The sequence below is a fragment of the Delphinus delphis genome, chromosome 6 (assembly GCF_949987515.2).
Source record: "Delphinus delphis chromosome 6, mDelDel1.2, whole genome shotgun sequence".
NCBI lineage: Eukaryota > Metazoa > Chordata > Mammalia > Artiodactyla > Delphinidae > Delphinus > Delphinus delphis.
In genome coordinates, this window is record NC_082688.1 from 104813707 (window position 1) to 104838544 (window position 24838).

Genomic DNA, 24838 nt, shown 5'->3' on the forward strand with positions numbered 1-24838 from the left:
TACTCCCTACTTTTCTTATGTCCCCTAATTGAATTTCCTCAATACCCATTTCCTCTCCTCTCAGGCCCCACTGCCACTACTTCTTCATTTTCACAATCACCTTGCCTCATCTAGGAAGTTGCTCTTTTCCTCTGAGGGATGTGGTGGGCAGTGGGGCAAACTGGCACCTCGGGAGGAGGGGGCCTTAGCCACCTGCAGCCTGTGGTCCAAACAGCAGGCTTATCACGGACACCATTACAGAGTCAAAAATCCTAGCTCACTTTTGGAGGGTTTAATTATGCCTTGTGCTCCTCAGAACTAAGCAGAAACAGGGATTCTCTCTTTTTTTTTTTAACCTTTTTTTTCTTTTTTTTTTTTTGCCTCGCCGTGAGGCATGTGGGATCTTAGTTCCCCGACCACAGATCGAACCTGCGCCCCCTGCAGAGGAAGTGCGGAGCCTTAACTACTGGACGAGCAGGGAAGTCCCCAGAAATAGTGATTCTAATTAGCATATTTACAGAAATAATACAAGTAGATCGATACAATTGTACACTTCACTTATTAATAGCTTAATGGTTCTCCATCATTGTTTAATTTGCCCTGGCTTCCCTTTCAGCTTTAATTAGCACAATTTTTGAAGTTGTTAATTTATGACTATTTTCACTTAAGCAAGGCCTGCTAGTGTGTGCCAGATGGTAAACATCAAAAACCCAGAGGGAAGGTTTCTGTTTAGCCTTTGATTTTTGTTTTGTTTTTATTAAGCCAGAGAAAGCTTCGATTGTGCTGATAATTTGTAAGCATACATCACCAACTTTTATCTTCCTTCAAATTCCCTGTTCTCCCCCAGATGTGTCTTCTACTGCTGGCCTAGGAGGGGCCAGGGAACTAGGCAGAAGCATGCCTGAATGGCTTGGGTGATAAGCCTCATAAAGTTATTTTTCTCAATTAATGGTTTTCACTGACAATTTTACTGCTCTATTTTAAGCTTCCCCATTCCCTTGGGCATCTGTACATATGTCTGTGATAAGCCTCACCCAGTCCAACAACACTGGCTCCTCAGAATACAGACTACCCTATCTTAAAAAGCTCATCTCTCTTTTTGGAACATAACACTTGAAAATGCATTTAAACAGAAAGTAATTGAGCTTTAAAGGAAAACTATAAAAGTGATTTATTCACGAGTACACACTTATTCCTCTCCCAAATGACACCCATTTTATATTAATTTTCCTTGAGTGTGTATCCGCAGCCTTTTTCTAAATGTTTACTACTAATAGAAACTGTTTATTCCACCCTTATTCCCTTCAACTTTTCTCCAAAGATTCTCATATGTGCTGAAAGGGATCTATTGGGGGTACAGAACCACAATTTGGGAAAGTCTGCTATGAAATAATAATGCTCCCTAGTCATAATCACTGACTTTTATTAGGTAGTCAGTTAGCTATTTTTTAATTAGGGAAAGAAAAGAAAATTCTTAATTCATTTTTTCTGAAGTTATTTGAAATGCACTTTTATAATCATGTTCCATTGGTGGCAGGAAAGCTATGGAAATCATGCCTTTTTCTTAGATTAGTGGAACCTTCACTCTACAGATAAGTAATTTCTATAGAGAAATTTCTATAGGCTCTCCTCCCCCCACCCCAAAGGACTCACAGAAGAAGAAAGAACCAATGATAATAATGCTCCCTTTACATTGTACAGTTTTCAAAGCAGATTCATACACATCAGTTCATCCAAGCTTTTTTCTCTCTCTTTTTTTTTAAACAGGTGGGAAAACAGAGGCTCAGAGAGATAAAATAAAGGGCATCTTCAAGGTCACACAGCTAGTCAGTCAGTGTCAGAGACTAGGATTTAAACCACCACTTGATGATTCTGATTAAAAAAAAAAATTCGGGGACTTCCCTGGTGGTCCAGTGGTTAAGAATCCGCCTTCCAATGCGTGGGACGCGGGTTCGATCCCTGGTTGGGGAGCTAAGATCCCACATGCCCCAGGGCAACTAAGCCTGCGCGCAGCAACTTCTGAGCCCACACGCTGCAACGAAAGATCCTGCAGGCTGCAACAAAGACCCTGCATGCTGCAACCTACACCTGACACAGCCAAATAAATAAATAATTTTTAAAATTAAAACAAACAAAAACACCAAATTCAATCCTGCAAATAGGATTAGAGATCCAGCAATTATCATTAACATCATGTTGGGGAATCTTTTGTAAGAAATACTTACCAGTGACTGTGCTTTTCCTAGTTTAGATCTGTCCTGTGATTTATTTTTCTTATCACGTGACTGTCGGTTGAAATCTGGGGTCATTTCGTGTCTTTTCCTTCTTCTGTAAATTGGAAAGCATTGGAAAAATTATAAATATCATTTTAAAGCTTTGGTGGTTGGCATAGCTGTTTGTCCATTTGATTTTGTTGTACCTGTGGTTTAAAAGATTGTCTTCACTCAACTGGAAACAAGCCAAATATCTATCAATAGAGAATGGGTACAATAAACTCTGACACATCCACACAATGGAGGACTGTGAATTGTAAAAAGGAAGGCAGAATATTTCTTTATATAACTGTGGAGTGATCTCCAGGATATATTGTTACATGAAAAAAGAAAGGGGGATAAAGTGGTATGTATTGTGTGACACCATTTCTTTCAGAAAGGGGTGTGTGTGTGTGTGTGTGTGTGTGTGTGTGTGTGTGTATTTGTTTATATATTTTTAAATGGAAGGACTGCACCACGACATTTTGAAAACTAGTTACCTATCAGCAGGATTCCTTTGTGTTCCAGTCAGGAACAGGGAACAGTATGGAGGGGTCGGAACAGAAGCTAGACTTCTCCAAATACACTTTGTTTTGTGTATCTGACTTTGGAACCATATCAAAATTATAAAATAAAATGAAGGAAGAAAATTCCCAAAAATCTAAAAACAAAATGAAACAAATGATCTTATCTCTCCAGTTGGTGGCATTACCCCACATAAAGGAATTACTTCGTGGGACTTTAACATAGTAATTTGTCTGAATAGTCTTAGTAGAATATATCCTAAGGACAAAAACACAGGCAAAGAAATTTTAAACTGTTTTCAGCAATCCTGTTGTTTGTATTAATACTAATATTTGTTTTCTAAAACTATTGTATGTAATAGGACAAAGTAGGGATCCACAAACTACAGCCCAGAGGCCGATGCAGACTCATGCCTGTTTTTGTAAATAAAGTTTTACTGAAACACAGTCACTCTTACTTCTTACATATGGTCAATGGCGATTTTCAGGCTGCAGTGTTGGAGTTAAGCAGTTATGACAGAGATATGTCCTGCAAAGCCTAATGTATTTGCTGTTCAGCCCTTTCCAGAAAAAGTTTGCCTAAAATAATGGACTAAGGTAATGATCATCAATGGCCACTAACATCACAAAAAGAGAGACAAACAGAAACCATGTGCCTCATGATGGAAGTACCTGAGCATTACATACTCAGGCCTCCAGATCTGAAGACTGGTACTTGTACAGGAGACAGAGGAACATGCTGGGAGTACAGTCCCCAAAAACCAGAAGATGAGAAGGTCTGTAGGGTAAATGACCTGATTTCTATAATAAACAAATTGCAAGGGGAAAAAAAAGGAGGGCAGAGAAGAAACCTATGGATCAAAAAACCCCCCAAAACTTAAGTGACACATGGACCAAATGTAATATGTAGACCTTATTTGGAACCTGATTAAACAAATCAACTGTTGAAAAATATCAAACCCTTATGAGACATTCAAGGAAACCTGAAAACCGACTTGATTCTTGATTGATTATATTAAGGCATCATTCATTGACTTAGAAGTGATATGGTATCATCTTATGATTTTTAGACAGAGTCTATCTTTTAAGGAGAGGCCTTGAAATATGTATGAATGAAATAATATGACGTTTGGATTTGTCTCCAAAGTAACCAGGGGGAACAGCCGAGTGGGTGAGGAATGAATGAAACCAGACAGGTCATGTGTTGGAAACTGTTAATGCTGGATGGTGGTTATAAGAGGTTCTATTCTCTTTACTTTTGCATATATTTGAATTTTCATTATAAAGAGTTTTATTGGGACTTCCCTGGCGGTCCAGTGGTTAAGACTCCATACCTCCATTGCAGGGGGCCCGGGTTCAATCGCTGGTCGGAGAACTAAGAGCCCTCAAGCTGCGCGGCCAAAAAACAAAACAAAACCAAAAAAGACCAGCTTTGCCCAAATATTTTCTGATACTTAATTTTCAAAAATTTCCACCAGCTTTTTTTTTTTTTTTTTTTCGGTACGCGGGCCTCTCACTGTTGTGGTCTCTCCCGTTGCGGAGCACAGGCTCCGGACGCGCAGGCTCAGCGGCCATGGCTCACGGTTCCAGCCACTCCGCGGCATGTGGGATCTTCCCGGACCGGGGCACTAACCTGTGTCCCCTGCATCGGCAGGCGGACTCTCAACCACTGCGCCACCAGGGAAGCCCTCCACCAGCTTTTATTTAAGAAATTTCAAACATACAGAATAGTTGAAAGAACAGTAAAGTGATTACCCATATACTCTCCAACTAGATTCAACAACTGATAACATTTTGCTATTTTTGCTTCATCTCTGTGTATGTGTATATATATTTTCCCCTCCCCTGGGCCATAAAAATGTAAATTGCAGACACTTCATTCCCCAATACTTCACTCATCTCCTAAGGTAAAGACATTTGCCTACCTAACCACACGAGTGCCATCATACCTTAGAAAATGAGCAGTAATTCTTTAATGTCATTTTAATATATGGTCCATATTAACTTTCTGCAGTTAACCCGAGTGCCCTTCATAGTCTTTCTTTTTTGAACCAGATCCTGCCTAGATTCCAACTGCATTGGTTTGTTATGTCTCTTATGTCTAGAACATTTTCCCCCGCCTCTTTTTTCCCCCTACAGCACTGACTCTTGGAAGAGTTCAAGCATCTGGTCTATTTTAGTGAATGTAGCACATGCACTTGAAAAAAAATGTTTGTGGAATTGTGTGTTTATCTTTTAAAATCTTTCAGTTTTTGCTTTCTGTACCTTTAGGCTTTGTAATTACGTACATATGCATTGCAACAGTTATGTCTTTCTGTTTAGTTTATAGATCCCTGTATCATTATATGAAATGTCCCTCTTTCTGTTTGGGAATACTCTGTCTTTATGTCTATTTTAACTGATATTAACGGTCATTCTAGCCTTCTTATGCTTCCTCTTTGTATGGTACATCTTTTTCTACCACTTTATTTTTAAGTCTAACTGTGCCTTAGTATTTAAGGTGTAGCTCTTGTAAAACAGCATATAGTTGGTTTTTGCCTTTTTTACCCATTCTGATAATCTCTGCCTTTTAATTGGAGTGTTAAGTATATTTAATGTAATTATTGCCTTTCACAAATAGTATTTGAGTCTCACAGAAAACTCAGGAGACTATTGGTTTTTCTCAGGTTAATGTACCATTCATAAGCCTAGGTAACTAAATTTGCCTCTCTCTAATTTACCAACCTAGTCCAGACTAAGGGCCACATACAAACTTAGACACTATCCTCAGGGATACACCGACCAACACACAGTTAATACATTCACAGTGGTTCCAAATTCAAGAGTTCAAAAGGATATACAGTGAAACTTTCCTGTCCATCCTTGTCTCCAACTTAACGTTCTCCTTGAAGGCAAATGGTAGTATCAGTTTCTTGTGTTTGTTCCCGAGATATTGTATGTATATAAAAATATGAATGTGTATATAAGTATCTTTCTCCTCCACCCATTTAAATGTAAACAGTAGTATTTCTTTCAAACTCTGTTTTATACCTTGTCTCCCCACCACTCCCCTCGAACTTTCTAAATTATCAGCAAACTATTTAGACTTTTTCTGATACAACTAGATGAATGTGAAGTTCATGAATCAAAAGGCTACACTTCCTTTGAAATCCACCATTTAATGAGTATTGCAATGATAGTCAGTGGTAACAAAGACGAGTAAGGCATAGTCTGTGCTCTCAAAGAGCTCAATTGTTGCTTAATTAGGGATACCACTCTCATCTCACCTCCAAAGGACCCCAAAGTAATTTGAATGTTCCTAAGTCATCAAGCCTTCTGGGATTACCCTTTCCTTTTTTAGCCAAATAATATCCTTTTAGAAGCCATCCTACTAAAAAAAAAATGCTTACTTACTATGTGTCAGGCACTATTATAAGCATGCTACATATATTAATCCTCACAGTGATCCTATGACTTGGGTATTACTACTATTGCCATTTTACAGAGGTGGAAACAGGCACAGAGAGGTTAAGGGACTCCCCAGGGTCACACAGCTAGAAGTGTGGGAGTCTGGATTTGAACCCATGCAGTATGGCCCCTGAGCCTGTACATCGTCACTATCTTATGCTGCCTTGATGTTAATCTGTTGAAATAGAACCTAAAACTATGAAAAATGTATTAAAACATTTTCAAATTTTGTTTCCTTAATTTCTTGTTTATCCTGTGTGCGTGCGTGTGTGTGTGTGTGTTAACAAATGAACAGATACATATGTACATACAGATGTATATTTTCTTACTCTCTTTTCTTTCTACATTATGTGTAGGATACTAGAGACACTCTTTTGCAATTTGTTTTTCTCACTTAACTATGTACCCTGGAAATCACTCCTTACCCGTTCATAGAGATCTTCCTCATTCATTTTTACAGTTGCCTAATACTCCATTGTGTGAATGGACCATACATAGTTTATTCAACAAACACTCTCCTATTTATGGGCACTTAAGTTATTTCCAATATTTCAAAATCATAAACAATACTGCAATAAATATCCTTGTGCTGACGTACTTTTGGTGTTTTCAAGGTTGATTCCTAGAAGTGGGATTGCTGGGTCAAAATAAATACAGATATTTTTTGCTGGATGCTGTACAATTTTTCTCCACAAGGTTTGCGCCGATGTATATTCCCACCAGCAGTGTATGAGGGTGCCTGCTGGCCCACAGCCTCACCAACAGAATATATTGACAAACTTTAAAGTTTTTGCCGATCAGAGAGTTGAAAAATGGCATATTTTGCAACGTTGTGCAAAAAGCAACACTGGGAGGATAAACCAGAAACGCATGAGATTTGTAAGTGGGAATGGAGTGGAAAAGATGAGTGTGCGGTAGAGTGGAGGAGATGGAGGGGGTGATTCTCTGAGTTCACCTTCTGTATGCTTTTTGTATAGTTTTACATAGTTTTAACTCTAGAATCACGTAACATACTCACATGGGGAAAGGGATATTTAAAGAAAAGAACCCACATGACTTTTGAACACAGTAGTATGAGTATATACCCAGGCTAAAGGCAAAAAGAACCAGAAACAAATATTGAATTCTAGTTAGATTTGTTTCGATAATGATATGAGTTAGCAATTCTGAAATTACTTTCAGAATTTGTTAAGTAAATATATACTCTGTGTATGTACTATATATAATACATTTTATATAAAATTATATATGTACATATAATATATAATCAAAATTATATATGGAGATATGTATATGGAGATGTACATATTTGTATATCCCTCCCTCTGTCACAGAAGGGAGATACAACTGTGGAAAAGGAAAAGGAAAAGACTAGAATGAACCTTATGGTACTGGATTGGAATTTGAGGTATTAAAATATTAAAAGAAGCTGTAAGGAAAGCATTACAGCTACAAAATGCAAACAAATCCTAAAGAACCGGACAAATTTACCAATAATGGTTCATTTACTTTTCAATTACTTTTTGCTTCTACGTAGTGAAAAGCATTTGTATTTCACAGTAAGTTCTGTTTTCATCTTTTCATAGACTGAAGTGTCAGTAGATTGTTTCTAAAAGCAAAAGAAGTGGAGAAGGGCATGACTCTCACCCTTGCCAGCTTTGCTCAATGGGGTCACAGTTGTCCAGGTAATTGAAGCGAATGATATCAGTTGGATGTTTGTCAGAGGATCGCCAGGGTGGGAGTTCTTTCTCCCCTGGGTGGTTCTTCTTTCTCAAAGAGGAAGAGGACCGGAAAGCTGATGAAGGGGATGGCTTTTCCTCTGGAGAACTGCTTGTAACTGGTTGAACATCAGCGATCACAAACCCATCTTTTGGAGGTGTCTAGAAGAAGAAAATTAATTATTTCTGTTCCCAAAATACTATAATAATAACAGAAGTAAAACAAAGAACATCATCATCACCGTGATGGCAATGATAACGGTGACGATGATTATAGCAGCCACCAACCCAGGACTACTTGCTATGTGCCAGGCACTGTCTCAGAAGTGTTCATGCATTACTTTATTTAACCTTCACAATAACTCTAAAAGGTAATTGTAACGACTCCCATTTTACAGAACAGGAAACTGAAATAGGATAAACTAATTAATTTGCTCACTACTACTACGTAAGTATTGACCCAGGGTCAGAATTTGAATCCAGGACTATCCTGCTTCAAGTCCACACACTGAATCTCTCTATCCTGGACTGTCCCCTCTCCTACAATATCATTGTACAGTTTTCCACTACTGCAGTTAATTTATTCATAAAAATATACACATTCTAAAAAAAGTACCCCAGCCCTAAGTATACCTAAAACAGAGACAATTTCGATTATGTAGGGGTAGACTTCATAGATTTTTTCAGTTATCAAAACTTCAGCCATTCGCAAAGAATACTTCTGCTTTTTTTTTTTTTTTTGCGGTACATGAGCCCTCACTGTTGTGGCCTCTCCCGTCGCTCCGCGGCAGGTGGGATCTTCCCAGACCGGGGCACGAACCCGTGTCCCCTGCCTCGGCAGGCGGACTCTCAACCACTGCGCCACCAGGGAAGCCCTGAATACTTCTGCTTTAATTGCCCCAAATGAAAATCTATTTTTTGTGTATAAAATTCATAAGGTTTTTATGTGGTTGTAGCCTAAGGGAAGTGGTAGTGGTATGCTGAGAAGCCATTAAAGGTTTAATTTTTGTTCTTTAAGAGATTAGGGAAGCTTTGCTCAGTAAATTGGTTTGCTTGACTTGTTTGTGAAAATTAAAAAATTCCCCAGTCTCTCCAAGCAGAGTCGGTTAATTTCTTATCCTTGTTTCAACTGTTCTTTGTATATATTTCTACTACCAGATAGCACTTAGTATTCAACGTTGTAATTATCTGCTTGTCTGTGTCCTGGGCCACTAGACTAGGCTTCCAGAAAGCAGGGTTAAGACCATTGTACTCTTAGCACCTAGCACATAACAGTATTTAATAAATATTTACTCTTTTAGTGAGTGATTGCAATTAATAGAGTAAGAAGACATTTTACATTTATATAACTGATAGCTCATTACTGGTTTAGTATTCAATATTTTGTGCAGATCTCATTTTAAATGGACATTCAGGGAATTCCCTGGTGGTCCAGTGGTTAGGACTCTGTGCTTTCACTGCCTAGGGCTCGGGTTCGATTCCTGGTCAGGCAACTAAAATCCCAAGCCACACAGACACGCAGACAAAAAAATGAAATAAAAAAAGTAAATAAAATGGACGTTCATTTCATTTCTCTGAGTTCATCTTGAATGAAATCTGTCTGTTTTTGCTGGAAGAGGTCTTGTTTAACACCATTGGGAATAAATAATACATGATAATAAAAAGCAATTTCAGGGAAGAAAATTTAGGCGTGCATGCTACTAACTATATATAAATAAGCGTCATTAATTCTGAAAAGTACACAATATTTGACCCATTAACAGAATAGGTAATAAAGAAAAACTGATGACTTTTCTGTTAAGTAAACAAAAATCTTATTCCCTTTACCCAAAGTCTTTTTGAGAATTTTTAAAATCGTGAATGTTGAAAAAATTTTGAATGCTTTTGTTTGCATATATTGCAATGACCATACATCTTTTCTCTTTTATTATGTGAATTACATGGATTGATTTTTGAATATTATGCCAAATTTATTCTCCTTGGATACATCCCACTTGGTCATCATTTATTATTCTTTTTTTATATATTACTGGATTTAATTTGCCAATATTTTTAAAGGATTTTTATGTCTGTGTTCATGAGGGGTATTGGTCTGTGGTTTTGTTTTGTTTTCTTTTAAAGTCTTTATCTAGTTTTGGTATAGAGGTTATGAGTTGGGCAGCGTTCCCTCTTCCTCTATTTTCTGAAAGAGTTTATGTAGAACTGGTATTAAAATTGGTATATTAAAAAGTACTACCTACAGAAATTTAATACTAAGCAAAGATGTGGCAATTTTCTTGCATCAGAACTATTCATTATTTTAAAATATAGTTATGCATAAATATTTTGTGGAGAAAGAGTTATTGCTGAAGACGAAGCATTAAAGTCAGTGTTGTATATAACACTCAAAACCTTTTTTCATTCTACAAGTTGGTTAATCACTTTTCTCTCCTCTGCCTCAGACCAGCCTATGCTTCAGCCATTGAATGCCATTTCCTGCCTACAATTGAGAACCAGAGTCAAGAAAAGCTTCATGGGGACTTCCCTGGTGGCGCAGTGGTTAAGAATCCACCTGCCAATGCATGGGACACGGGTTCAAGCCCTGGTCCAGGAAGATCCCACATGCCGCAGAGCAACTAAGTCTGTGTGTCACAACTACTGAGCCTGCGCTCTAGAGTCCGCGAGCCACAACTACTGAGCCTGCATGTCTAGAGCCTGTGCTCCGCAGTGAGAAGCCACCGCAATGAGAAGTTCACGCACGGCAACGAAGAGTAGCCCCCGCTCGCGGCAACTAGAGAAAGCCTGCGTGTAGCAACGAAGACCCAACGCAGGCAAAAGTAAAAATAAATTAAAAAAAAAAAAAAAGAAAGAAAAGTGTTTTGATAAAAAGTCATAGCTATTGTAATTTTTTAAATAACTTGTCTACCAGTTCAGTTTAAAAATTTCTTTTTTTGGCTTCCCTGGTGGCGCAGTGGTTGGGAGTCCCCCTGTCGATGCAGGGACGCGGGTTCATGCCCCGGTCCGGGAGGATCCCGCATGCCGCGGAGCGGCTGGGCCCGTGGGCCATGGCCGCTGGGCCTGCGCGTCCGGAGCCTGTGCTCCGCAACGGGAGAGGCCACAACAGTGAGAGGCCCGCGTACCGCAAAAAAAAAACAAACAAAAAAAATTTCTTTTTTAAAGAAATCCTCATGGAGAACACCAATTATTGAACTCAGAAAGACTAGTTTTATCATTGCAACTATAACAATATTAATTATGCATAGTTTATTACTCTATTAAATGCAGATGGATTCTTCTTCGAGCAAACAATAGAACGAAACCTAAATGAGCACGCTAAATAGCTCAGGAGCTGACGCTTCATATTTCAAACGGATTCTTCAATTAGAAAAGGATTCACTGCAGCTTTTTTACAGAAAACCCCTGTGGTTTAAAAAATGATTAAAAAATTTTAATTTACACATAATTTTTCAGGAACTCATCTACTGTACAAAACTGCATAACTCCGTAAGTATATATTAGATCATGCCATAAAGAAAAAGCTCATAAAAATTTCCCATAAGTTACCTAATTAACTGACTACAAGAATGAACATAAACATTGGTTATAATGCATGCAAAACCACTAGAAAATATTATGCTCAGATTATTTACTTTTTATGATTATATGTACATGCTTTACATTGCTAGTTTGTAGGGTAAAAAGAACTTTAACATGCCCATATGCCCTTCCGTAATTACTAATTTATTGCAAAACTCTTCTTTATAAATGATACAAAAATAAACTTCAGCTCGTCTGGTAGAATCATAGACAATTTGAATCAGTTACGTAAAGTGGGATGAGCCATAGGTAATAAGGACAGCACACTCCCCCAGAATCCCAGTGTCAGAACTCTGTGGTATAGGCGCCAGAGACACAGAAATCCAGGAATCTGAAGAGTGAGGAGCTCCCAGTCCTAACCTGGGTGGAACTGTGGTTTGGCAGTGTCAGGTGACAGTTCTCAACTCACATGGATACCTTGAAAAGCGCCATCAAGTTCTCAGAAAAGGAGAATTTTAAAGTCACATCGATAGTATATTTCCTTTGAGTCAACTGCCTTCCCCAACTTCAAGATTGATCATTTAGTCTTAGTTCAAGCATTCCTACATAGTGGATGTTTGTAATTTTGTTGCTTCTTTCCCCAAATTTACCTTGGGCTTGGTAACGTGGAGTTCTTTCACCATTTGAATATAGTGTTTCTTCCATATACCCTGCTCAAAGGGAGTTGGAGAGAAATTGATGTACCAGTTAAACCGTAAACATTTGAGCATCCAGAGCTGATCCAGTTCCGTTAAGTTCTTCCAATGCCAGCTCACCTGGAAAAACAACAAAAATTTAAAAAAAACAAAACAAAAACTATTCAGTTTACATGCTCACTTTCTCTAGGTTTTGAGCTGTCCCTTTCCACCAAATCACAGCTTAGTTACCTACTGCCTAAAGTGCTGCCTAGCCAGGCAGAAGGATTTTTTTAATGTTAATTCAGACTTAGAATCAGAGTCAACTAATGTTTATTGAGCACCTATTAACCATTCTCATAGCAACTTAAGGAGGGAAGTATAATTATTATTCTCATATTGCAAATGAGGAAACTGAGGCTCAGATAGACTTTGGAACTTCCTAAAGGTTCCTGAAGGTCTCCATATGAAAGTTACAGAGACTCCGGTTGGCACATTGCTTATTCTTTTCATGATATGCTTCCTTTTTTTCCCTCCATTCTTATGATTTAACTAAATATAAACTTTATAAAGGGAACACCATTGCTAATACTATATTGGAGTGTCCTAAATAGCCTTTAAGTTTCAATAGAGCATTAAGTATTTGTTCTATACATTCCATTTCCATAGCTTTAGTGTCAATCCTACACAGCCAGCAAATAGTGGAGGTGACCCTATTATGTGTAGTAGCACTTACAATAATTTACTCCAGGTATTGAGTAAGTCTTGTTAGAAACTAGAGTCGAGTCCATATATAAAGTTGAGACTAGGCATTCTATGTCTCTTATCAAGAGTTGCAAAGATGACAGCTAACCTTCAAACTCAAGTTTCATCCTTGGAAAACTGGCCTATTTTTCAAGATTATCTATATAATGAATAATGTTTGAGTGTCCCCCAAATAAGCAGAACACTCTATAATGGAACTTGCTACCCATCCATCCATTGATCTATCCCTCTCTTCCTCCCTCCTTCCGTCCTATCATGTCTAGGATTGTTTTACGCGCTGAAGATGAGACGTGCAGGAGAGAGGCATGCCGGAGAGGGCACAATTAGAAGTAATGACAGGTTCAGGAGCTGGAAGGAGGAAAAAGCTTAGAGGATCTGATAGAGCCCTGAGGGCAGAAACAGAAATCACATCTACTTTGTTCAACCAGACATGAAACTACACAGACCTTAATCTCCGTATGGTTAGTTAACTCAATTCAATCGAGAGGTGAGGTTTGGGAAGGAGGGGATGGGGAGAAAAGTTGCCCAATTCTCACTCTTTTCCTCTGAAAAGAGGAACCTTAGATCTGGTTTAGACCTGGGTATTTAAGTTGGGGGTCCCCCCACCGGGGTAAATAAAGTTTTCTTTTCGTTGTTTTTTGTTTTTTAAACTAAACAGGAATGAGGAGAAGGGTAGGTAAGAACTTTCAAAACTATAAGACAGACACTTCCCTGGTGGCGCAGTGGTTAAGAATCCTCCTGCCAATGCAGGGGACACAGGTTTGATCCCTGGTCCGGGAAGATCCCACATGCCAGGAGCAACGAAGCCCGTGCGCCACAACTACTGAGCCCACACTCTAGAGCCAGCAAGCCACAACTACTGAGACCACGTGCCACAACTACTGAAGTCTGCACGCCTAGAGCCTGTGCTCTGCAACAAGAGAAGCCACCGCAATGGGAAGCCCGCGCACCGCAATGAAGAGTAGACCCCGCTCACTGCAACTAGAGAAAGCCCGCGCGCAGCAATGAAGACCCAATGCAGCCAAAAAAAAGACACAAAGTTAACAAAACAAAACAAAAAACTATAAAGCATCCCCCACCATATTTTTAAACAGCTCAAAGCTCATTTTGGTGCAATGACTTTACTGTTTACTTTAAATCTAGCTGAAGAACAACTGCTTCACAGTCAATTCTGGGAATAAAATACGAGGCTGAAATCTTGCAAGACTGACATATGGTGCACACAGATGAGAGGATTAGTTAATTTAAAATAACATCTCCCTGGAATGATAACATTCTCATTGTGAAACACTTGGAAAATTCTGAGAAGCTTGAAGAAAAACAATACCCATAACCCCATCAATCAGAGATGACCATTATTAACAACTTGGTAGAGTTGTTTTCCTTGCCATCTGTTTCCTAGGCATATACGAAACAAAACTGGGAAACTCTGTATACAATTTAAAATAATGCTTTCTTCATTTTACACATAATAAGCATCTCTGTTCTTCCAAAACATGTTTTCTAATAGCTGCATAGCAATTCATCATATGACTGTATGATACTCTCTTATTATTGGGCATTTAAAATGCTATGTTGGGGACTTCCCTGGTGGCGCAGTTGTTAAGAATCTGCCTGCCAATGCAAGGGACACGGGTTCAAGCCCTGGTCCGGGAAGATCCCACATGCTGCGGAGCAACAAAGCCTGTGTGCCACAACTACTGAGCCTGCGCTCTAGAGCCTGCGAGCCACAACTACTGAAGTCCACATGCCTAGAGCCAGTGCTCTGCAACAAAGAGAAGCCACTGCAATGAGAAGCCCATGCACCGCAACGAAGAGTAGCCCCCGCTCGCTGCAACTAGAGAAAGCCCGGGCGCAGCAACGAAGACCCAACATAGCCAAAAATAAATAAATAAATAAATAAATAACTGTATTTTTTTTAAATGCTATGATTTTTTTTTCTTTTTAAATATTTATTTATTTATTTTCTTATTTGGTTGTGCCGGGTCTTAGTTGCGGCAGGTGGGCTCCTTAGTTGTGGCATGCATGTGGGATCTAGTTAGTTGCCTGACCGGGATCGAACCTGGGCCCCCTGCATTGGGAGCACAGAGTCTTAACCACTGCACCACCAGGGAAGTCCCGCTATGCTTTTTTTTTTTTTTTTTTTTGCGGTACACGGGCCTCTCAACTGTTGTGGCCTCTCCCGTTGCAGAGCACAGGCTCCGTACGCGCAGGCTCAGCAGCCATGGCTCACAGGCCCAGCCACTCCGCGGCATGTGGGATCTTCCCGGACCGGGGCACGAACCCATGTCCCCTGCATGGGCAGGCGGACTCTCAACCACTGAGCCACCAGAGAAGCCCCCGCTATGCTTTTTAAAAAAAATTGTTTCATTTTTGGAATAAGTAATATGTGTACATTAATACTAAATCCAAAGATACCAAGGGGCACACGGTAAAAAAGAAGTCTCTCTCATCCCTATCATCTAGCCACTCACTTCCCTCCCTGGATGTAACCATTGTTACCAGCTTCTTGTGTGTCATTCCAGAATATTAACAGATATGGATGTACTCTTTTTTTTTCTTTCCAAAATGGTAGGACAACTCTGCACTTTTGCTTTTTTCACTGATGATATATTGTGGAGATGGTTGCAACCGGTCCCCTATTAGCAGACACTTCCATTGTTTCCAACATTTTGCTACTACAAACTATGTTGCAATATTCTTACACAGACATAATTTTTGCATGTGTTGAAGTATGCCCATCAGACAAATTCCAAGAAGTGGAACTGCTGGGGCAAAGGGAATCTTTATTTAAAAATTGAATGCTACAAATTGTTCTCCGTCATGGTTGCATCAATTTTTCTACCAACAATATATGAAAGTGCTTGTTTCCCTACACCTCCACCAATATAAAATAGTATCATTAAAAAATATGACTCAACCCATCTGAGTCATGAAAGATGGTATGATAATGAGGCTAAACATTTTACATATTTTAGAAATATCTGCTTTTCTTTCTGTAAACTACTTGTTCACTTCCTTTGCTCATTTTTCTGCTGGGTTGTTTTTTTTTTTTGCTTAATGTAGATTTATAGTAGTTCTTTAAAAAATAAGGAAATTAGCTCTTTGCTGGCCATTTGTTTTTCTCCCTGTGTACTTGGGCCCCCGGCAGTGAAAGTGCGGAGTCCTAATCACTGGACCACCAGAGAATTCCCTCCTTTGAGTACTTTAGTGGTTTCCTTTAATTTCATATCAATCTTTTATCCTTCTAGAATTTTTTTCCAGATAGCTGCCCAATTGTCTCAACACCATTCATTGAATAATTCATATATCCTACTGCATTCATTTTCTTAATCTTAAAAACTAAAGTTACCATGTTACATGTATGTGAATGCAAAGTAACAGGTAATTTCTGGTCTTACTAGACTATGAAAAGAATCAACAAAATGACTATCAGTTTTATATCTTAAATAATATACTTTAATACACCATGGAATTGCTTGTAAGAAAATAATGGTCAGATCCTTTCCCAACCTCACCCCTGGGAGCACATCTGCCCACTCTGAAAACTTTTAGTCTCATATTCTTTTGTAATTATTGCATGAGCACCTTATTTTAAGCTTTTCTATTTATGAATGGCCTGCACTCTACAGTTTGGGATTTTACTGTAGTTCTGTGCTGTGCAATATAAGATTATTCTGCTGATGAACCATTACATACATGTGTATTTGTTTCCCCAGCTAGTTAATACTATTTTGTGGACACTTAGTAGTGTCTTACACTTTTTCCTGCTCTTGAGCACTAAATGTAGAGTCAGACACAAAGGAGATGAGGGTTAATTCAAACTGTACAGACTAATCATACTGAGCATCTCATCTACTTCTTGGTTTTGTGTACGTGCTGTTTTTTTTCCTCAAGTTTCAGCGTTTTGTCTTTACAAGATGCCATACACCGCTTCTTTGTCTTTACCTGTGCACAACGACAAAGGCTTCGGGGATCCAGGAAAGAAAAGATATATAAAGATAACACCCTTGGAAGCTTGGTAGTAAAATCCAGAGCTTCTGCTGGAATTTTTTCCTGAAGCTTTCGACAGCAGAACTTTTGCTGTGACAGGGAGCAGCGTTCTAACAGCCCTGTCAGGATTCTTCTCCTTTGAGAGTCTGTCCATTTGTCAAACTGGGGAAAAAAAAAAAAGGAAAAGAAAATTTAAAAAGCTCCAGGTTTAGTCTGACACCAGAGATGCATTGTAAAAAGAAGAGATAAGAATGGCATAGAAAGTGAGTTTAGTAATTTATTCCTAATGAATAGCATGTATTTCTTTCCCTAGCTAGTAAATTCCACGTTTTACCATTTATCTGCCCTTTCTCATGTTTGCGTGGGTGAGCCCATGCAAGACTGGGGTGTGGACACAGAAGTGCACTTGACCTCAAAACTTGGAGTTACATAAAAACAGTAAGTTGAGAGCTGGCCGTATTCATAAACTGAGAATATATATACTTATAAAATACAGATCTTCCTCAACTTCTGATGGGGTTACGTGCCGATACATTCATCATAAGTTGAAAATATCGTAAGTCGAAAATGCATTTAATACACCTAACCTACCAAACATCCTAGCTTAGCCCAGCCTACCTTAAACGTGCTCAGAACACTTCCATGAGCCTACAGTTGGGCAAAATCATCTAACACAAAGCCTACTTTATAATAAAGTGTTGACTGTCTCATGTAATTTATTGAATACTAGACTGAACGTGAAAAACAGAATGGTTGTCTGGGTACAGAAGGTTGTGAGTGTATTCGCTGTGTATCCTCATGATCGTGTGGCTGACTGGGAACTGTGGCTTGCTGGTTGCCCAGCATCATAAAAGAATATCCTACTGCACACAGCTAGCCTGAAAAAACCCCCCCAAATTTACAATTTTAAATATGGTTTCTGCCGAATGTCTATCCTTTTTGCACCATGATAAAGCCGAAAATTCACTAAGTTGCATCACCCTAAGTCGGGACCGTCTGTACAACCTCAAGAGAAGACACTTGGGCAGCCTCTCTCCCCCAACAGTTTCTCTATTAACTCGTTAGTGATTAAAACTCCAGGATGAGAAACGAACCTTTGTGTTCACAATCGGAGATAAGGTATAGCAAGCAAATATCCCTGAGAAGGGGAATATACAGGGTTAAAGTTCTACTAGTATGTAAATGATTGATATGATTGCAAAGGAAAAGGTGATAGGGGGACCTGGGAAAAAAGTGCCAGAGATAGGAAGGAGATGCCAAAGCCATCTGGGGCATGCCAAACAAGAGCTTTGGTTACGTCACTATCTTCCTCAGAGATAACCCCAAACCAGTCCCAAGATCAGTGACTGATCAGAAGGTAAGAACTTGAGGGCTGGCCAAAACCAAAAGAAAGCCTCTTAGGGGAACACCTAGCTGCTGAAGGGGCCACTACCAGGGTCTAAATCTCTCTTCTTCTTTAGGCCGTTAGAGAAGAGAAAACAGGGAAGTTTGGGGCTACTTGTATTTTGTATACTATTGCATTTAACATATAGAGGTTTATTCGTTATTATAAAGTAATCAGAATTTTATAATAAACTTTAGTTGTAATCATAAAATACACTGACCACCTAAAAAGGCATATAAAGTAAAAATGTATTTTTGATAAGCCTTATGACAAGTCAACTTCGTTATAATCATAGGATGTATCTTTTTAATTAGTAGGAATACTTCTTGATTAAAACTATTCACTGTTACAGATCTATTCAGTGACCCATGAATCTCACTTTGGAGACTATAATTCATGCGCAGGGGGTGGGGTTGGGGGGATGGGGAATCCTAAAATGAAAAAAAAACAAACCCCAAAACCTTAACTTACAAATACGTGAATAAAATATATTCACGTGTGAGTGTTCCCAGATTTCTTCTATGTTTGTTTCTGCACAGTCCATATTTTCAACTCCCATAAAATGAGACTTCTTTCCTTTGGGGTTGGATTATTAGAATGAATATAGAGAAGCTGGGCCAGAATGGCCAGGGCCAGGAGAAGGGTCAGGCCCAAGAAGCTGCTTTGATCTATAAAATAAAGAGCCAACGGGAAGGCATACAGAGATAGAAGAGCTGCAGGGCTTGTAGGGAGTTTGAGGGGTTCAGACTGTAATTGCCTCTGCAGCAGTTATAGAGTGTGAGAGAACTGGGGAATGAAGGAAGCAGATGTGGGAAGTATTGTTATGAGTTTTGAATTGGATCCCCTGTGATTTTTCTTTGAGAGACCAAATGAATATCGGTATTCATTTTTAAAATTACTTTTGGGCAGTGCTATGTGGCTCTGTAGAAACTGAGCTACGTGGGGACCCAGGATGATTATGCTTACAAAATAATTTTTATGGGATATTATTAGCACTGCAAGAAATCAGAAATAACCCCAAATGCCTAACAAGAGTGGATCAGCTCAGCAAACTAATATATCAGCATGATAAGAGAAAGTATGGCATTACGGATGGATGGTGGATTTGGGAATGAGGCCATTTGAGTCTCACTAACAACCTCTTAATTTCTTCATTTACACATTAAGAATAATTATATCTAAATTGCAGGATTGTCATGAGGATTAAATAAAATATGTATAAAATTCCTAATATGGTGCATGATTCGTAGTCATGGCAGTTAATATTATAAAGTATCACAGTGATGTTAAAAATAATAAGTATGTGGGGTAAATCAATGTAAAAGGAATAGATATGCAAACAATTAAATTACAAAGCATAAAATTACCAGGTTTGTACATTGACAAGGACGGGAAGTACATTTCGAATGACTGAGGTTAGCTCAATTACTTTCCTGGATGCCCACAAAAAGAGAATGAGCTCAGATTGAAGAACAAGTGATTTAGAATGAATATAAGAGAACATTAGGATTATAAAATGCTGAAGAAATCTATAAAAGAAAACATTAAAACATTTTCCTCTAGAGATTAAAAAGATCATTACATTGGTTCCTCATTTATTTCCCTGATTACAACAAAGATAATTTATATTTGGCTTTGATTGGTGTTCTTTGCCTTGAGGGATTTTCCTTTCTAATTGTGTTTATTTAGGCTAAAAGAAAACTCATTTGCATTCCTTGAACTCCCACCAATTGAAGGTGGGTAGATGACTCAGAAGAATGCTGAACAGTTGGGGAAAATCCCTTTGGAATTTAAAAGGTGCTAGGAATAATCCAAAAAGTAAATAATCTGTGGAAGAGTTAACTGTACAGGAATTTGGTAATCTCCCAGTATCTCTTTTTTTAATTTTAATTTTTTAACTGAAGCATAGTTGATTTACAATGGTTTAGGTGTATAGCAAAGTGATTGTTTTTTATATCTATATCTATATATAGATATAGATATATAGATAGATAGATTCTTTTTCAGATTCTTTTTCCATTATAGGTTATTACAAGATATTGAATATAGTTCCCTGTGCCTTACAGTAGGTCCTTGTTGTTTACCTATTTTACATATGGTAGTGTGTAGCCATCCCAACATCTCTTGCATCACCTCTCAAGAAAGAAGAGCCATAACATTGTAGCCAGGGATCTAATGTGTGAGACTGGGGAGCAGCTAGGGTCACTTTCCTATCCTGGTAGGTACCTCACTTCACAGTTAGTTCCTTTTTAATGTTATATATTATATGACACTATGCTATATTATATTATGCTATACTATCTTATATCATATTATATTTTATAATTATTTTTAATGCCTTTTTATAGGGCTTTCTTGACAATAGAATTGTGAAAATCCTATTTTCAGAGTAGTTGTTACAACGATTCTTGCTGCACTTTCAGGAAGTGAGGACAGTGGCTAGAGTGTCAGTGCCACTCATCTTACACTGAATAGCAAGGAAAGTTCCTGGGGAGTGAGGGGCAAGATGAAGACAGAGGCCTGTTATTTTTTGCTTACTGGTTATATTATCTCAATCTGCTTGAGTTTCTGAATCTTATTATCAAACACTTAATTTCACAATAAAAACATGAATACATTATTGTTTTAAAAGTTTCAGATGGGTACTTGCAGAATTAAACATGAAAATCCTCTTTATTCCTTCCCATCAAATCTCACTCCATTCCCCAGTAATAACCACTGTTTACAGTTTGATGTTCATGCGATTCTATGTATTTATGTATACATACAGTCATCAATAGGGAAGCAGTTGAAACAACAAGGTCCTATTGTATAGCACAGGGGACCATATTCAATACCCTGTGATAAACCATAATGGAAAAGAAAATATATATATGTATAACTGAATCAATTTGCTGTACAGCAGATTAATACAACATTGTAAATCAGCTATACGCCAATAAAATTAAAAAAAAAATAGAGGGGCTTCTCTGGTGGCACAGCGGTTAAGAATCTGCCTGTCAATGCAGGGGACATGGGTTTGAACCCTGGTCCGGGAAGATCCCACATGCTGCGGAGCAACTAAGCCCATGCGCCACAACTACTGAGCCTGCGCTCTAGAGCCTGTGAGCCATAACTACTGAGACTGCATGCCACAACTACTGAGGTCTGCGCACCTAGAGCCCGTGCTCTGCAACAAGAGAAGCCACCGCGATGAGAAGCCCACGCACCGCAACAAAGAGTAGCCCCCGCTCACCACAACTAGAGAAAGCCCATGCGCAGCAGTGAAGACCCAAAGCAGCCAAAAATAAATAATTAAATAAATAAATTTATTTTTAAAAATAGGGAAGCAGTTAAATAAATTAGAGTATACCCACCCCATGGAATACTACACAACAGTTTTAAAAACAAACAAAATATAGCCATAAACGTCCAGATATGCAATGAACTTCAGAGCATGATATTTTCTCCAGTCATTCATAGACGTACACATATGCCATGATCTACTTATTCAATATACTACTGATACCATTTAGGTTGTTTCCAAAACACACACACACACACACACACACACACACACACACGTGCCTACACACACTGCAATATTCTTGTGCACGTTTTTTCATGTCCTATGTCTATATTTCTCTAGTCCAGATAAACAGAAGTGGAATTATAGGTTCAAAGATTCTGCATTTAAAATTCTAATAGATCCTGTCAAATTGTCTTTAAAAAGTCTTTATTATTTTACATTCCCTCTAATTGTGTTTTAAGCATATCCTACTACTCCCCAATGAATGCTTACTTACGCTGGATATTATTTATCTCTTCAATTTTTGCCCCATAGACCAAGAGAAGGGTTGGGAATCTCATTATTTTAATTTGCATTTCTCTAATTTTAGTAAAAAGAACATAGTTTCCATGTTTATTGGCCACATATATTTTTGTGTATTTCTCATTCTTCTATTGGCCCATTATTCTGTAGGGGTAGTTGTATTTTTCTTATTGATTTGTAGTAACTTTATATATCTCAGCTATTAATCTTTTTTCAATTTTTTTATTGACGTATAGTTGATTTACAATATCGTGCCAATCTCTGCTGTACAGCAAAGTGACTCAGTTATAGACATATATACATTCTTTTTTAATATTCTTTTCCATTATGGTTTATCACAGGATACTGTATATCGTTCCCTGTGCTATACATTAGGACCTTGTGGTTTATCTATTCTAAATGTAATAGTTTGCATCTACCAACCCCAAACTCCTAGTCCATCCCTCTCCCTGCCACCTCCCGCCTTGGCCACAAGTCTGTTCTCTATGTCTATGAGTCTGTTTCTGTTTTGTAGATAGGTTCATTTGTGCCATATGTTAGATTCCACATATAAGTGATATCATACGGTATTTGTCTTTCTCTTTCTGACTTACTTCACTTAGTATGATGATCTCTAGTTGCATCCAAGTTGCTGCAAGTGGCATTATTTCACTCTTTCTTATGGCTGAGTAGTATTCCATTGTATATATGCACCACATCATCTTTATCCATTCATCAGATATTAATCTTTATCAAGCAACTTGCAAAATATTTTCCTGTTTCTCTTTTGAATTTTAACTCTGATTATGGTTGTTTCCAGCAAGTTAAAAGTGATGCCATCTACTTTAATCAAATTCTTTATAACATTACAATTATTTCTAACAACATAGCAGAAGCTGAGAAAAAGTCTGAAATACTATCTTTTCAGCTGAAATACTTCTGCTGGTGTTTTCTGTCCATTGGGAAGTAGTTGCCTTTTCTAACAGGGATTGAAGGGCAGAGAAGATTTAAGAGAAAACAGATTAAGTAATAGCATGGAACAGCAAAGTTGAAGAGCTTTTTTTCAGTTTCTCTCAATCATTTTGTTTGTAACTGTACAGAACATCAGACATTTGCCATGTGCAAATGTATGAACAAAAATGACATTCTATGGCTAAATATAAAATACTTTTGAATTGTTTATCATTGAATAGGTCTCATATTAAATCTTGCCTCTTACTATCCAGATTGTTTTAAAAAATGACTTTATTTCTAATACTAGATGGACCTTTAAAACCAATACTTAGTCCCTACAATGAATATCCCAAGTAATGTTATGTTTAAATCGACATCCTTATTTCTCCTTTCTTTTTTTGGAAAATGCATTTCTTATGTTATCAATCTCTTAATGTTGTTTGTAAAGTACACAAACAAAAACCCTAAAAACTAAAATGGAGAGAGGAAACTGAATTAAAGTAAATTGGAGGGACTTCCCTGGCGGTCTAGAGGTTAAGACTCTGCACTTCCATTGCAGGGGGCATGGGTTTGATCCCTGGTTATGGACCTAAGATCCCGCATGCCACAGGGCAAGGCAAAATAAAATAAAATAAAATAAATTGGAAATATCCCCTTGAAACTTAATTGATGTAGCTTTCATGGGGGTATAAAGATTACTATGTGATCTAGTGAATTTAAGGAATAAGTTTGTTGTTAGGCAAAAGAGAAAAACCAGTGAGTATCATTTAGAAAATATTTATTAAATGTCTGATAGCATCAAGGAATGTGTAACAAGGAGTATGATAGAACCATGCCTACCCCCTGTAGTTCAGCCAATTGCAGTAGATAGATAATTAGTGATCTTTGCAAATATATGTTTCTATTAGTTATGGTAAAAGAAAAGAATAAACAGGATCTTTTAAAAAGTTTGAAGACCTTGAACTTCATCCAGGGTGATATTGAAAATATTTAACAACTGGCAATGCTAACAACCAATCAAAACAGACAGTAGCTGGTCAGCCATACCACTGAGCACTGGCAGAACATTAGCCCTGGTTATATTAATTTAGGGATTTCCACTGGTAGTAAGTGGAATGACTGCAAATACAGTCATTCTAAATAAATGTCTTTTTTAAGTTTCTGGTAACAGATGCAAAGTTAGTTTAAAACATAAATAGAATATGAGAAAAACTTAGCTAGACTGCAGTATTTTAAAATTAATTTTTAGTGAATTTATTTTAGAATATATATATATATATTTTTTTTTTTTTTGGCCCACACCGTGCAGCATGTGGGATATTAGTTCCCTGACCAGGGATTGAACCCATGTCCCCTGCATTAGAAGCACGGAGTCTTAACCGCTGCACTGCCAGGGAAGTCCCTTTAGTGAATTTATTTTATAAAATTTTAGTACTATTTTGAATAGGTAATACAGTCACACGATTAAAAACATTCACACGGTTAAAACTTCAGAAGGTCCAAAAGACTATTCACCTAAAAGTGCAAGTTTTTGCATAGCCGTGTTTTCAGTTCTCTTAAGTGAAGAGACTATCAGGTGAGACTGCAGAGGAATTTGAGGAGGAGTACGCATTGCTCAGAGATGGGGACTTTGATCATGATGGACAATAGTCACTGAGACTGTGTTTCCTTTGAGGAAGAGTGTGAAAGTCTTTGTGCTAAGGATAGTCATATCTTGTTAGGTAAAAGCATGTTGTTACAGCGTTCCTTTGGAAGTTTAAGTATATGTAGAGGGGTGTATATGGAAGCTAAGGAGTTAAGTGGGGGAGCTGTGCTGGTTTCTAAGCTATCCTCTCTCAGATC

The 24838-nt window shown here is 38.1% G+C and overlaps 1 protein-coding gene across 3 annotated transcripts in view; it reads right to left on the minus strand.

Moving 5' to 3' along the window:
• The window catches only part of FBXO16 (F-box protein 16), a 57084-nt gene that overhangs the window by 17295 nt on the left and 14951 nt on the right, over positions 1-24838 (minus strand). For 2 of the 3 annotated variants that reach the window (XM_060013609.1, XM_060013610.1), the window contains exons 4-7: positions 16824-17030; positions 12087-12251; positions 7850-8082; positions 2205-2307 (exon numbers count right to left, since the gene is read on the minus strand). In XM_060013609.1, the coding sequence (XP_059869592.1) occupies positions 2205-2307; positions 7850-8082; positions 12087-12251; positions 16824-17030 (708 nt within the window). The remainder of the gene's footprint in view (positions 1-2204; positions 2308-7849; positions 8083-12086; positions 12252-16823; positions 17031-24838) is intronic. The other variant, XM_060013611.1, reaches the window with a different exon arrangement.